Genomic DNA, 15054 nt, shown 5'->3' with positions numbered 1-15054 from the left:
CAAGACAAGGAGGGAGGGAGGGAGCCTCGATTATACATAGATACACACACACACACGCTGGCAATTCCCTTTCATTCAGTGGCTGCTTCCTGAAAGGATGAGGTAAGGCAAGGTAAAAGTGGGAGGCTACTACCCTTCCCCCACTGCGATCACACGGAACATCCCCACCACTTTCGGCCATCTGCAAGAAATATCGAAGGGTCCGCTCCAAGTCCACAGCAGGTTTCTTCGGATGAAAAGGACAAAGGAGCTAAGAATTTCCCATATGAAGATCGCTCGACAGCTGCCTCACAAGTTACTGGTTGTTGTTGTTGCTGTTGTTTGGTCCCCCCCCCCCCAAGGACGTCGTTTGTGGGGAAACCTGCGTGTAGATTGTAACGTATGGAGATCGTACACGTAGCTATTTCGCTGCATGTGGGCATGCAAGGCAGCTGCAGTTGGGCACAGCTCCCACCTATGGAGGCAAAACATCTATAGCTGTTAAGGACCAAGTGGTTACCCTGCAAACGGCACCTTCTGCGTAGGAAGTTGGTAACGTTTGAATCAGCCTTGCTAGCCAGACTGCGTGTTACCCCAGGGGTAGTTAATGTTGTGCCTTCCAGATGTTGGGAGACTGCAGCTCCCGTCCGCCCCAGCTACTAGGCCTAATGGTCTGGGACTATGAGAGTTGTAATCCAGCATCAGGGAGGCACAATGATGTTTACCTCTGTTACCCTCTCAGGCTCTGTTTTGCTTTTAATCCTGGAATTTTAGAGTGAGGGGTGGAGAAATCAAAGCCTAAGGACAGTAGTAGGCTGTGTAAACTATGAAAAGCAGTAGCTGAAATAAACATGTTGGCAGATGCTTCAGTACCTTTACAATGCCTTGTTGGCCAATGCAGTTTGTTTTATTTCAAAGTAGGATTTTTCTGCTCAGTGTTTACTTTCTGACTTATCTAGTTAGAGGGTCATAGGACTGAGACTGAAAATACTTCACCTGAGCAGTCATTTTTAGTGTGGTTTCAGAGAAACTACACTCACACACTTTCCCCTGCTCTGCAGCTAGAACTAAAATAGCCCTCTCAGCCTGGACAAGGGAGCAAACAAGAGAATTGGAGTAGACCAGACACAAAACCAGCAGCACAGAGGCGGCAGGGAGTTTTCAGATAGCCCTTGCCACGCCTGTTTGATTTGAGCAGGATTTAACACACACACATACCTTGCTCATGAGCTGATTGAAAGGAGATAAAATCCTGCTGCCTTGGCTGTGTGCCCTGCAAAGAATTTATTCCCACTGCTCTGATCATCAAGTGATGTCACCATGATAGGCCTGTAGGCCAGAGGTTCCCAGCTCTATTTCCGAGTGCAGCTGCCACTTGGAAGTGGCCAGTACTGGATCAAAGCAGAAAAGCAGCTTCCTATGCTTTTGCCCATCTATTCCATACCTCTCATATATTCCATTAGATTTTGTTATTTCCCAAGGTGTCTATACAGTATGTCTATGTATGATATACTGTGTGTGTGTGTGTACACAAATAATGACCTTGAAAACTTTAGGGTTGTTTTCAAATTAGCTCTGAAACTGAGGACAGACAATAGTTTTAAGAAAGTTTAAGTTAGAGCCATTGTTGTTCACAGAATGCACACTGTTTTCCTTTGTTCTACGATTTCTGGTCAAACAGGTTTTGATACACAAAAAAACCTTGCAAAACCTGATAGACCAGAAGCAATAGCGGGACAGGAGTGTGTGTGTGTGTGTGTGTGTGTGTGTGTGTGCGCGCGCGCGCGCGTGTGCATACTGCAAGCAATTACAGCAGTCTTCCACTTTCTAAAACGTACAGTCTGCCTCCATAAGTCCTTGCTGATTGTCCCTCCCTGCTTAAAATAACTTTCCCCGCTGTGGTGAAACTGTGGTGATTTTGTTCTATGCTTGATTTTGCATTAAGAAGAAAAGTGTGCTACTGTTGCTTTGTTGTCTACATAGCTCCAAGTGGAGGGCCTGATTCACCTAGGGTAGCAGGGGTTTGATGCCTGCACACCTTGGTATGATAACAATAGCCACACTGCAAGAATTAGTGGTTCTTGTGACTTGTCACGATGCTAGTCAGCTTGTATATGAATGCCTCCATCTTTATTAGTTTGTCTCCTATCATCTCCAGCCCAACAATTATATTAAATGTGTTTATATACCATTTTTCATTCCCAAGTACTGCTTTTTCTTCATCTGGCATTGAATGTGTACTCATAAACTTGCTTTATGTAGAACACACCTTTAATGGTCTCAAAGATACCCCTGACCATTAGGTCCAGTCACGGACTACTCTGGGGTTGCAGTGCTTATCTCGATCTGTAGGCCGAGGGAGCCGGTGTTTGTACGCAGACAGCTTCCGGGTCATGTGGCCAACATGACTAAGCCGCTTCTGGCAAACCAGAGCAGTACACAGAAACGCCATTTACCTTCCCGCCGGAGCGGTACCTATTTATCTGCTTGCACTTTGACGTGCTTTCGAACTGCTAGGTGGGCAGGAGCTGGGACCGAACAATGGGAGCTCACCCCGTCGTGGGGATTCGAACTGCCGACCTTCTGATTGGCAAGCCCTAGGCTCTGTGGTTTAGACCACAGCTTAGCTAGACTATTAGACCAAGACTGTATATAGGCAGACAATGGCAAACACATCCTTCATTTTAAAGCATCTCTATATAAGCAAATGTTAAGCATCATGCAGGCAAGGATTTCAAAAGCATTTAAAATACCAGCAGCTTATGTTCTGTATATGAGCTTTTTGATTTCTTTGTATTCTCTAGTACAGCCATGATACATTACCCCCTGAAAAAATCTTGACACAAAATGTGTTCCCTTCTTTATTTCATTGGTTTAACTTTAATGCATTTTTGTGTTTCTGTGATGTCATCCAAAGTGATTTACAATTTTAAATACTAAATGAATGTAAAAATATAGAAGAAAATTCTCCTCAGTTTGATAAAGTGTCTCATCATGAGTTCTGATTAATCATCCTGCCTCTTCCAGCTCTGCCATTACTTATTGTAGAGGGCATGGTCTTACACACCTGTTTTTTTTCTCATCTTTAACTAAAAGCTTTTGCTTATTTATGCACCCTAGTACCACTGCCCCACCATGTATCTAAATATCAAGTCAATTATAATACTTCAGTTTACCTACTGGTAGCTATGTACAAGCCTAAAAATGGGGCTGGACTCAACTAACTGGTCCTGCCAGCAGAAGCCTGCAGAAGGACTGTTGATAGTGCAACAAGGCTTTATCCCCTTTGTTCCCCAGCATACCACTGTGCTTTGGGGGTCAGGATTTTTATTTTTTTTAGAAAAAAAACCCAGAGCAGCATATAGGAGGAGGAGAGGAGAGATCATTCTGTCAGGCACAACTGACCATAGTGCTGTGTTGAATTCCCCCATAGAAAATTATGTGTTGTTTCAATATAAACATATGCTGATGTTTGTACAGTTACTAGATCTAGATGTTTACTTGGTAATTGTTTCATTAACTCAGAATGGTTACACCATAAGAGTACCTTTTATTTAAGAAGCTGGCTTTGATTTAGTTTGTCCCTCTATTTAAATAATAATAATAATAATAATAATAATAATAATAATTTATTATTTATACCCCGCCCATCTGGCTGGGTTTCCCCAGCCACTCTGGGCGGCTTCCAACTGAATATTAAAAACAGTACAGCATCAAACATTAAAAACTTCCCTAAAGAGGGCTGCCTTCAGATGACTTTTAAAAGTAAAATAGTTGTTTATTGCTTTGACATCTGCTGGGAGGGCGTTCCACAGGGCAGGAGCCACTACCGAGAAGGCCCTCTGCCTGGTTCCCTGTAACCTTACTTCTCGCAATGAGGGAACCGCCAGAAGGCCCTCGGCGCTGGATCTCAGTGTCCGGGCTGAACGATGGGGGTGGAGATGCTCCTTCAGGTATACTGGACCGAGGCCGTTTAGGGCTTTAAAGGTCAGCACCAACACTTTGAATTGTGCTCGGAAACGTACTGGGAGCCAATGCAGATCTCTCAGAACTGGTGTTATGTGGTCCCAGCGGCCACTCCCAGTCACCAGTCTAGCGGCCGCATTCTGGATTAATTGCAGTTTCCGGGTCACCTTCAAAGGTAGCCCCACGTAGAGCGCGTTGCAGTAGTCCAAGCGGGAGATAACTAGAGCATGCACCACTCTGGCAAGACAGTCTGCGGGCAGGTAGGGTCTTAGCCTGCGTACCAGGTGGAGCTGGTAAACAGCTGCCCTGGACACAGAATTAACCTGTGCCTCCATGGACAGCTGTGAGTCCAAAATGACTCCCAGGCTGCGCACCTGGTCCTTCAGGGGCACAGTTACCCCATTCAGGACCAGGGAATCCCCCACACCTGCCCGCCCCCTGTCCCCCAAAAACAGTACTTCTGTCTTGTCAGGATTCAGCCTCAATCTGTTAGCCGCCATCCATCCCCCAACAGCCTCCAGGCACTCACACAGGACCTTCACCGCCTTCACTGGTTCTGATTTAAAGGAGAGGTAGAGCTGGGTGTCATCTGCATACTGATGAACACCCAGTCCAAACCCCCTGATGATCTCTCCCAGCGGCTTCATATAGATATTAAAAAGCATGGGGGAGAGGACGAAACCCTGAGGCACCCCACAAGTGAGAGCCCAGGGGTCTGAACACTCATCCCCCACCACCACTTTCTGGACACGGCCCAGGAGAAAGGAGCGGAACCACCGTATAACAGTGCCCCCAGCTCCCAGCCCCTCTAGACGGTCCAGAAGGATGTTATGGTCGATGGTGTCAAAAGCCGCTGAGAGATCCAGCAGAACTAGGAAACAGCTCTCACCTTTGTCCCTAGCCCGCCGGAGATCATCAACCCGCGCGACCAAGGCAGTTTCAGTCCCATGGTGAGGCCTGAATCCCGATTGGAAGGGATCCAAATGGTCCGCATCCTCCAGGCGTGCTTGGAGTTGTCTGGCAACCACCCGCTCAATCACCTTGCCCAAGAATGGTAAATTTGAGACTGGGCGATAGTTGGCCAAATTGGCTGGGTCTAAAGATGTTTTTTTAAGAAGTGGTTTAATGACCGCCTCTTTCAGCGGGTCTGGGAAGGCTCCCTCATAGAGGGAAGCATTCACCACCCCGCAGAGCCCATCGCCCAGCCCTTCCCGGCTCGCTTTTATCAGCCAGGATGGGCAAGGATCCAGGAGACAGGTGGTCGGTTTCACTTGTCCAAGCAGCCTGTCCACATCCTCGGAGGTAACAGATTGGAATTGATCCCATGTAACAGGACCAGACAGAACTCTAGCACTCTCCCACCCTGGCCCTGCTCCCATGGTGGAGTCTACCTCCTTCTGAATCTGAGCGACTTTATCTGCAAAAAACTTTGCAAAAGCATTGCAGGAGATCTTGGGGTCCCTACCAGGCCCCGGTGGTGCAGGTGGTTCCGATAGATTGCGAACTACCTGAAAAAGTCTCCTGCTGCTGTTTTCTGCAGATGCAATGGAGGCGGTGAAGAAGGCCCTCTTCGCCGTCGCCATTGCCACTTGGTAGGCTCGACGTTGAGCTCTAGCCCGTGTCCGGTCTGATTCAGAATGAGTTTTCCGCCACCAGCGCTCTAGCCGTCTCAACGATTGTTTCATCACCCTCAGCTCCGGGGAAAACCACGGGGCTGTCCGGGCTCCATGCAATCGGAGAGGGCGCTTCGGAGCCAGACAGTCAATAGCCCTGGTTAACTCCGCATTCCAGCGGGCCACCAGGGAATCAGCTGAAAGGCCATCAACTTGGGATAAAACATCCCCTACCACTCTCTGGAAGCCAATTGGATCCATTAAGTGGCGGGGGCGGACCATCCGAATCGGTCCCACCTCCCTGCAGAGGGGAAGGGTCGCGGAGAAGTCCAGTTGCACCAGGAAGTGATCTGACCATGGCACTTCTTTTGTTTCGCTTTTAGATAATGTCAGATCACCAACATCTGTAGAGGTAAACACCAAGTCTAAGGCATGTCCGCGGCTATGAGTTGGGCCAAACTTATTCAGGGACAGCCCCATGGAGGCCATGCTTTCAACAAAGTCCCGAGCGGCCCCTTGTAAGGTCGTGTCGGCATGGATGTTAAAATCCCCCAGGACAACCAAGCTAGGTGTCTCCAGGAGCATATCCGCCACGACCTGAAGCAGCTCGGGCAGGGAATCCTTGGTGCAGCGGGGAGGTCGGTACACCAATAGGAATCCTGTACTGCCCCTATTGCCCAACTTCCAGAACATGCACTCAGAAAATTGGGTCTTCCCAATAGGACGCCTGGTGCAGACTAATGACTTCCTAAAAATCACTGCAACCCCCCCTCCCCGCCCACATGACCTGGGTTGCTGTGCGTAAGAGAAACCTGGTGGGCAAGCAGCGGCAAGGACAGGCCCATCTGCCTCATCCAACCAGGTCTCTGTCACACATGCCAGGTCAAATCCTCCATCCACAATCACGTCGTGGATGGCAGTGGTTTTATTCATCATTGACCTGGCATTGCACAGCAACACTTTCAGGTCATGTGGGTTTCCCTTGCTGATTCCAGTATCCTTCCGGTCAGGACCAGACCTGGAGGCAGGGATAGTCCTCAACCAACGACTAAACCTGCCTCCTCGGTAATGACATGGTCTGGTCTTAGCGTAACTCCTCCTCCGGCCCGTGATCACTGAGATCGGGTGTCCCAATACATTCCCTCCTGTGGAACCTGCCCCAGCCATTCTATTGGCTGAGACCCACTCCCAGGCAGCCCTGACCCTTCCCCTTAAAAGGCAAAATACAAACTATATAATAACTTAACAGAATAATAAAAATAGAAGCACAGCAAAAAACAATAGTGCTAAAATTAAACTGTTCCCCACCCTAACTATCTATAGCCAGTTTCCCTAAACACATTCAGTTAACACTCACCAACTATGCCCCAAAGACTTGCAGTTCTCACTCAGGTCTACTTTCTTCTGGAGTCTCTCAGGCTTCTATCAGGACTTCGGCCACCATCTTCACCTAGGTCCAAGACTCTCCTCCTTCAGGCACTTGCATTCAGCAGCATCACTGACTCTTGGCTTCAGAGCTCTCTCAAAGGCTGTCTCTGGGATGCTCCCTTTCCCCCATATACCTCCTCAGCTCCATTTAGTGTTCTTGTCTTCTCTCAGACCTTTAAGTCTAGATGCCCTACCCCTGGCTCCAGCTTCCAGCTCTATTGCTGCTTCTTACACTGACTGACTTGTGACCCATCCACCTGCCAACTTTAACTGTGGCTTGAGGCTGCCCTTTTATTTCTAACTGCAGCCAATCACTTCAGACTTGGGTGGAATTCTCCCCTCTCACCAGACCCCAACTCTAGTTCAATGGGATGACCTGACCCATCAAATTACACCAGTTTTCAAACCCCCAGTGACAGCATTTAAAGACAGAACCTCATTCCCAGAGCTACCTTTTAGACAATGTACAGTAGACTTGGGTGGAATTCTCCCCTCTCACCAGACCCCAACTCTAGTTCAATGGGATGACCTGACCCATCAAATTACACCAGTTTTCAAACCCCCAGTGACAGCATTTAAAGACAGAACCTCATTCCCAGAGCTACCTTTTAGACAATGTACAGTAATGTGACAGTTAAAACAGTCAGTCACCCACTAACGTCCTGTTGATGCCTTGTATATAAGGTCACATCCATGCAATACATTTGATGTACATGGCATCCTCCAAAGAATTGGGAACTATACTTTCTTATGGGTGCAGGAAACTATAGCACTTTGGGGGTAAACTAGAGTTCTCAGGAGTTTTTTGTGGGAAGCCATGTGCTTTAATGTATGGTTTATATGCAGTTAACCCTTTACATACTTTACCTCTGAAACTGAATTTAAAAATGACTTCTCCACAGGAGTTGAAAGTATGAACTCTGGCCTGGGCTTCCTTCCTTTTTGGAATGATGTAGATACATTGGTTGGCTACTAAAGAACAATGAAATGCCCTCCTCAGAGAGGCTTGCCAGGTGCCTACATTGTGGGCTTTTTAATGGCAGGCAAAGAAATATATATCCTCAAGTGTTTTGTTTTATTTTATTTTATTTTTGTATATAGTTCAACAATCCCAAACTTTGAGAAGTCAGTACAGTAGTTATAAAGGTGTGGTGGTCTGTCATAGAACAACCCCACTGAAGAAGATAGCAGTGGTTACCCAGACCTCATTGCTGGTTGCAAAGGGGCCCCTATGACAGTTCAGGCTTCAAGGCCCCCAAAATGTAGGTCCATCACTGGCCATGGCAACAAATAAGTATGGTCCAAAATCATGTGCATCCTTGAATTGCAGCCACCTTTACGGTCTTGGGTTCTGTGTTTTGGTCATGACTACCTGCCTCAAAGAAGACTTACAAACATGTCCAAAGATGCAAATGTTGGTGAATAGATGCACATTTTAAAGATCCACCATCCACTTTAATATTCAAGTTCAGTTTAAAAATAAGCCAGCAACCCAAAAGTCCCCTTGCCCAGTGGCTGCTACTCTCCCTGTGTGATGCTCTGTAGCATTTCCACCGTTCAAACGCGAATACAGGATTGTTGTTTTCATTGAAGCTGAGTGAGACGGCCCCTTTCTGGCATTTTTCACCGTGCAGCTCATTTATTTTCCCCTTCCTATGCTTGGGCGTGATGTGTTGCTATGGAAACAGAGACCAGAAGGGGAGGACGCATCTCCGATGACGTCACCAGAGCGCGACAGATCCTCCTCCTGGGAACAATGGCTGAAGCTGCAGAATCTCGTACGGAGAATGCTGTTCTTCCGCCGGCTGTATCTTCTACGTCTCCCGCGGAGGAGTCCTCTATCCTCGCCGCGGAATTAGCCGAGGGGCAAGAGAAGGCTCCTGTGGTGGTGAAGGAGGAGGCGCAGGATCGAGAGGTGTGTAGAAGAGAAGGAAGCGACGCTCACATTAACCTTTTTTTTCTGGGGGTCGATGGGCTGCTGCTAAATTCTTACTTGAAAGGTGGTTGGATTTCCCCTCCCCGGTTCCCTGTGCTCCAACTGCCCATATTTATCAGCGACAGCATCTCTTTAATAGTAATTCTTGCCAGAATGTTTTGGCACCTTAAATACATAACAAATTAGTTATGGCATAAGTTTTACAGGACAAAGTATCCACTTCATCATATACATGAGCAGTTATCCTCAGTTGCAGGTAGGCATATAAACAAAGAGGGGATTTTGACCAGTGAGATTAGAAGGAAATGGACTACAAAAAGTACACCCATTCACAAATCAGTTAGAGCCGGGAGGGGGAACCTATAGAGTATAGACCACCCTATGGCTAAAGCTCCTCTCATCCCTGAACACTGCCATTCTGCCTACTTATGGGAGTTGGGAGTCCAACCACATGTAGAGGGCTACAGGTTCACCACGGCTGAATTAGACCTTAAATGTCTGGGAAATGGACAGACTGACCCTGTCACTCCTGCCATAAAGTGTCACTTTGCTTATTTTGCATTCAGGCTCTATTTTCATCATCACTGGCTGTAATCTTGTGTTTCATTTACTTCTTTTTTCCCTCCTTACCATCTCACCTCCCCATGTGTTGCATTAATGCAATACAGTAAAGGATAACGCTCAATGCATCTGATGAATTTATATATTGTTTAAGGCATTTATTCTTTAGCCAAAAATGCTCCTAAACCAGTTTACAAAGGAAAGGGGAAGGGCCATAGCTCATTGGTAGAGCATATGTTCCTATGACAGTTCCCACTCTTCAGCATAATATCTAAAAGATATAGGAAGAAAAAGGGCTGGAGAGGAAGGAAAACAAGCTCAGGCCCAAGTTCTTAATTGACTTATAGGATCTATAACTTCATCTGTTCATGCACATTCTGTCTTGTACCCCTTCCCTTGATCAGATCCAAGAACGGAGCAAATAACAGTGCCCAGGCCAGGATGTCAGGGCTGCTCCTGCACCATACTTCTTTCTGCACTTGATATCTATGAAAACTTGTGTCATAATAAATCTGCTAATCTTTTAAGGTGCCACAAGACTCTCTTGTTTTTACTGCAATGCTGAATAGTAAACATAACCTCCCTAGAAACTGGTAAATCTTGTCCATCTTGCCTTCTGGTCATGTCTTTTTTTTTTACATATTTATGTGTGCATAAACACACTGCCCGAGGTATCTTCAAATTCAGTCTTGTTTGGACTACACTTGAAGTTCATGAACACAAGATACCATTGCATTGTTCGACTTCCATTTCCTCATCATCGCAGTTGCCTTTCCAGATTGATGGTTGTGTTGAAGTTGGTTATTCTGTAAGGATTAAACTTTAAGAGCAGTACTTTAAGTAGCTTCAGTAGTACAATGACTTTTGGCTGTGCAGTGGAACTTCACATCCATCTCCTCTGCCTGTGGTTCCCCCAACCCTCCAGAACAGTGTTTTTTTTTGGGGGGGGGGGAATGGAATTGCATGGGGAGAAGAAAAGAAAGGGAAGTTCCATTTTGCACAAACAGAAATCCTTGCGCTAACAGAACCACTTTGTTGGATACCACCATGTTACACTTTATTGGCAGTCTATTAAGAACCCATGCTTCCAAAGCTAGTGCAATAAAGGCTGTTACATAATAAATTAAAATAGTGTAACAGCATGCACAGAATACCCTTTAGTTATGTGTCAGGGGACAGGGTGCTTCTTGCATGATGACCCTTGGAATAAGAATTGTCTTTTATACAAAAGTTAGTATTTTATCAGTGAAATGCCGAAGGGTATGTCTACTCCCCCCACCTCCCGCATGCTTCCATGCTGTGCAAGACACTGATTGAAATAAAATCTCAACATTGGAGAGAGAAGGAATAATTTTTTTTTAAAGTTCAGTTGTTTGAAGAAGTTGAAATCTTGTTCTATCTTTTGTTTAATAAATCACGCAAGTCACGACATGTATGTGGCAATATAGAGAGTGGAGCTAATAATAAAAATAATGAAAATCTTTTGCACGTGACAACTTTAATTAGAAACTATAACTATAACCAATCTGAACATACCAACAGTATAGCCAAGCTGAACAAGTTTTTTTATACTAGATTAAAACCGAGTACGAAGAAACAGAGGAGTCTACTTCACAGCCTTGTGCAGCCAAGAAAATAAAAATAGAGATAAAGGAGAAAAAAGAGAAAAAACATAAAGTAGATGAAGATGAGATTCAAAAAATGCAGTAAGTAATCTTACATCTACATGACATAAATCTTTTTATTAATGCTAAATGTTTTGTATAATAGGAGGCTTGTAAGATAAGCTGTAATGTCTTGTAGATAAACAGTACTGTTGATTTCCCTGCCTTTTTGGGGGTGGGTGGGAAGGAGGTGGTACTGAGGCTGCAACCCTATGCATACTTACTTGGGAGTAACTAGTGAGACTTACTTTGGAGTAAGTATGCATAGGATCAGACTGGAAATTAAATTTACAACCAAGAAATACTGAGGTAGCAATCCTATACACATACCTGGGAGTAAGTCCCATAAAAAAACTTGTAATTTGTATGTGATTGTTAGTGCTTGGATTCTGATGATGTTTTTATCATATTTTTGTTATAATTTATTTCCTCAGAATGGCTTTGGAAGGAGCCCTGCTCTTGAAAAGTGTCATAAAAGCTGCACAAATTAAAAAAATTGGTCTTAGTGGGACAGTTTTGAGTAGGCATGTATAGGATTGAACGATTAATACTGTAACATAGGAAGGAATAATTATCGTGTGGCACTGCACAATACTCTCCCCTTCCAGATTCTTTCTTTCAAACGAAGTACTTTACCATTGTCTTTCCCCAACTTCACAAGCTATGCAGTTTTGTAGCTATAAAGATGTGTATAGGGTAAACGTGTTGTTTCTAAATCTGGGGTATAATTGGTCTTTTCTTTCTAGAATTCTTGTTTCCTCTTTCTCTGAAGAACAACTAAATCGTTACGAGATGTATCGCCGGTCAGCTTTTCCTAAGGCTGCTATTAAACGGGTACGGTTCTGTTCCAATTCAATTTAAAGTAAAGCAGCTTGCCGAGTTATATCTTATGATGTACAAATGGAACCCGCAACAAAATGTTGCAGTATGGAGTGCTTGATTTCAGGATTACTGTCAATCAGCCATGTCCGCTTCCTGCATGCTATATAAAATTCCCCTCTTCTTTCCTTTTTGTTCCCACCCATAGGGCGCACCTAGTTTTTTTTGGGGGGGGGGATAAAGAAAAAAAATCCCCCCCCCCAGGCATGGGGCTGGGGTGGGGGAAGCCCGAGCTTCCCCCGACCCCAGCCCCCAGAACAGGCTGCTATCAGCAAGCCTTAAGAGCCCGGCGGGAACTCCCGCCGGTCTCCCAAGGCTTGCTGAGAGCTGCCCGAAGCCCGGGGTGCGCTCCACTGCGCTCCCTGGGTTTCGGGCTGCAGGCTGCTGTCTGCAAGCCTTGGGAGCCTGGCGGGAAGTCGCATCGGGCTCCCAAGGCTTGTGGAGAGCTGCCCGAAGCCCGGGGCGTGCTCCGCTGCGCTCCCCAAGTTTCGGGCTGCAGGCTGCTGTCCGCAAGCCTTGGGAGCCCGGCGGGAACTCCCGCGGGCTCCCAAGGTTTGCAGATAGATTCCTGAAGCCTGGAGAGCGAGAGGGGTTGGTGCGCACCGACCCCTCTCGCTCTCCAGGCTTCAGCGAAAGCCCCATAGGACGCACACACATTTCCCCTTCATTTTTGGAGGGGGAAAAGTGCATCCTATAGGGCGAAAAATACGGGATTCTGCGCCCACTGAGCTAGCTCTGTACTCATTGGATTGTTTTGGCAGGCCCTCTTCCCCTCCCCATTTAGGACACATGACGACTTAGCAGGATACAACCCAATAGATGCAATATTTCCGTTACACAGATTATGAATTTTAAACCTCAGTCTGACATAAACTATGCTGAAACCCTGTGGCAGCACAGTTGTCATTGCCAGTAATGTTTGTGATTGGAACATAAAGAACTTAACCCTTTAAAATCAAATTATCATTCCCCTCCTCAGCTGATCCAGTCAATTACTGGAACCTCTGTCTCTCAGAATGTAGTTATCGCCATGTCAGGAATTTCCAAAGTCTTTGTTGGAGAGGTAGTAGAAGAAGGTGAGTAAAAGAAGAATATTTAAAACTTGTATAGAGTTAAACAGGTTTTCTGTAATCCTTTATTCTGAAATATTATTGCAGTTCTTCATTTCTATGAATTTGCAATAGCTCAGTAGTTTTAAGAGAAATATGGCTATTAACCCAGTGTAACAGTATGAATAATTTACCTAAGCACTTGCTTTCTAAACACAAAAATAGGATGTTACCCATTCTATCCTATGTATGTGCCCAATTTTCTACCCAATGGTAGGGAATACTCATTCAATTTTATCTAAATTCTTCTCAAATGGAAGAATTCTTAAGCCACTTGCGTTTATCTTTTAAGTTTTGGTAGCATAGTAATGGTATGCAGTACAGTGGTACCTCTGGATGCGAACAGGATCCATTCTGGAGCCCCGTTCGCATCCTGAAGCGAACGCAATCTGCGCATGCGCGGGTCGCCGCTTCCGCGCATGCACGTGACATCATTTTGAGCGCATGCGCAAGCAGTGAAACCTGGAAGTAACGCGCTCCGTTACTTCCGGGCCGCTGCGGAGCGCAACCCAAAAACGCTCAACCCGAAGCTACTTCAACCGGAGGTATGACTGTACTCCATTCCCCCACCCCAACAAGTTAAACTGCTGTTTTGACATTTTGATTCTCAGATGCAAGTTATAGTATTTATATAACTACAGAAACTGAGTATATACTAAAGTAGAGTCAACTGCTTTGGGGTGGAATTCAGTATAAGGAGATTGTTCTGTCAGCGCAAGCATTTCTGCTCGCATAATGGAACAATCTCCCCTCTCTTCTGCCCATGTGCTCTTCTGTGGGATCTCCTGAACCTCCAGAATGCATGAAGATGGAAAACACCTGTTGTGCTATTGGGAGTCCTTGCACTGACTAGTGAATCTGGCCTTTTGTTAGTCCATTCAGTCTATCGGCTAAATAGAGTGGTACCTCGGGTTAAGTACTAAATTTGTTCTGGAGGTCCGTTCTTAACCTGAAACTGTTCTTAAACTGAAGCACCACTTTAGCTAATGGGGCCACCGTGCCGCCGTAGCACGATTTCTGTTCTCATCCTGAAGCAAAGTTCTTAACCCGAGGTACTAGTTCTGGGTTAGCGGAGTCTGTAACCTGAAGCGTATGTAACCCGAGGTACCACTGTACTAGTATGCCTGGTTGTTAGAATGTAAAGAAATATACACATGTATCAACTACTTTTAAAGCTAAAATGTTTGTAGAAATAAGGCAGATTTTGTAACCAAATGGGGGTATGTAAAATGTATTGAACCAACAAACTGATATAAAATACTTGTTTGTTTTCAGCACTAGATGTATGTGAAAAGTGGGGAGAATCACCCCCTCTGCAGCCCAAACACATGCGTGAAGCAGTCAGACGATTGAAGTCACGAGGGCAGATCCCAAATTCAAAATACAAAAAAATTATTTTTCACTGAAGAGGAGATTGGCGAAGAGTCTTCAGTGGGATGAAAATCATTCACCTTTGAATAATTGAAAATAACTTTTGCAGATGGTGGCTTCAGATTGCTTAAAGCCATCTAAACGTATATGATCTTACTGGGGGAAACATTTAATAAACTACTTATGAAATTCTAGGTCATTCTGATAGAAGTTATACTGCATGCTATATTTGGACTGAGTACAGAAACATTTAAGTATGCAGTCAATAAACTGTATAAAACATTGCCATCGTAAGTTTATACTTATTGAACAAAGGCAACTAAATAAGAAAATTCCTGTTGCTAAGAATGAAATGTAATGGCAATCATCTCTAATAAAGGAACTACTTTTTAATATTTTTTTCCTTGAGACTAATGTTTGATTCTGCATCCAGTTCTCTGATATTAAACTTACAAGTTGTGTGAAATATAAGACCTGGTCAACGCAAAACTCCTAGAGTGTGCCATAATCAAATCGAGCAGGCAGGCGCAGCTCCAAAAACCAATAAA

At 45.2% G+C, this 15054-nt stretch overlaps 1 protein-coding gene across 2 annotated transcripts; it reads left to right on the top strand.

The window, feature by feature from the left end:
- The first annotated feature begins 4 nt into the window (after positions 1–4).
- Positions 5–14901, top strand: TAF11 (TATA-box binding protein associated factor 11). 2 transcript variants are annotated; one of them, XM_028734095.2, is made up of 6 exons: positions 5–102; positions 8675–8901; positions 11059–11189; positions 11894–11981; positions 13006–13102; positions 14411–14901. In XM_028734095.2, exons 2-6 carry the CDS (start codon positions 8743–8745, stop codon positions 14539–14541), a joined length of 606 nt encoding a protein of 201 aa, XP_028589928.2. In that variant the 5' UTR covers positions 5–102; positions 8675–8742; the 3' UTR covers positions 14542–14901. The 2 variants fall into 2 exon arrangements, with proteins under 2 accessions (XP_028589928.2, XP_077785041.1); XM_077928915.1 differs by lacking the exon at positions 5–102 and having other exon boundaries at positions 8621–8901.
- The last annotated feature ends 153 nt before the right edge of the window (positions 14902–15054 follow it).

The sequence above is a fragment of the Podarcis muralis genome, chromosome 5 (genome assembly GCF_964188315.1).
Source record: "Podarcis muralis chromosome 5, rPodMur119.hap1.1, whole genome shotgun sequence".
Classification (NCBI taxonomy): domain Eukaryota; kingdom Metazoa; phylum Chordata; class Lepidosauria; order Squamata; family Lacertidae; genus Podarcis; species Podarcis muralis.
The sequence above is the reverse complement of the archived record's forward strand: the minus strand, read 5'-3'. Positions and strand labels throughout refer to the sequence as shown.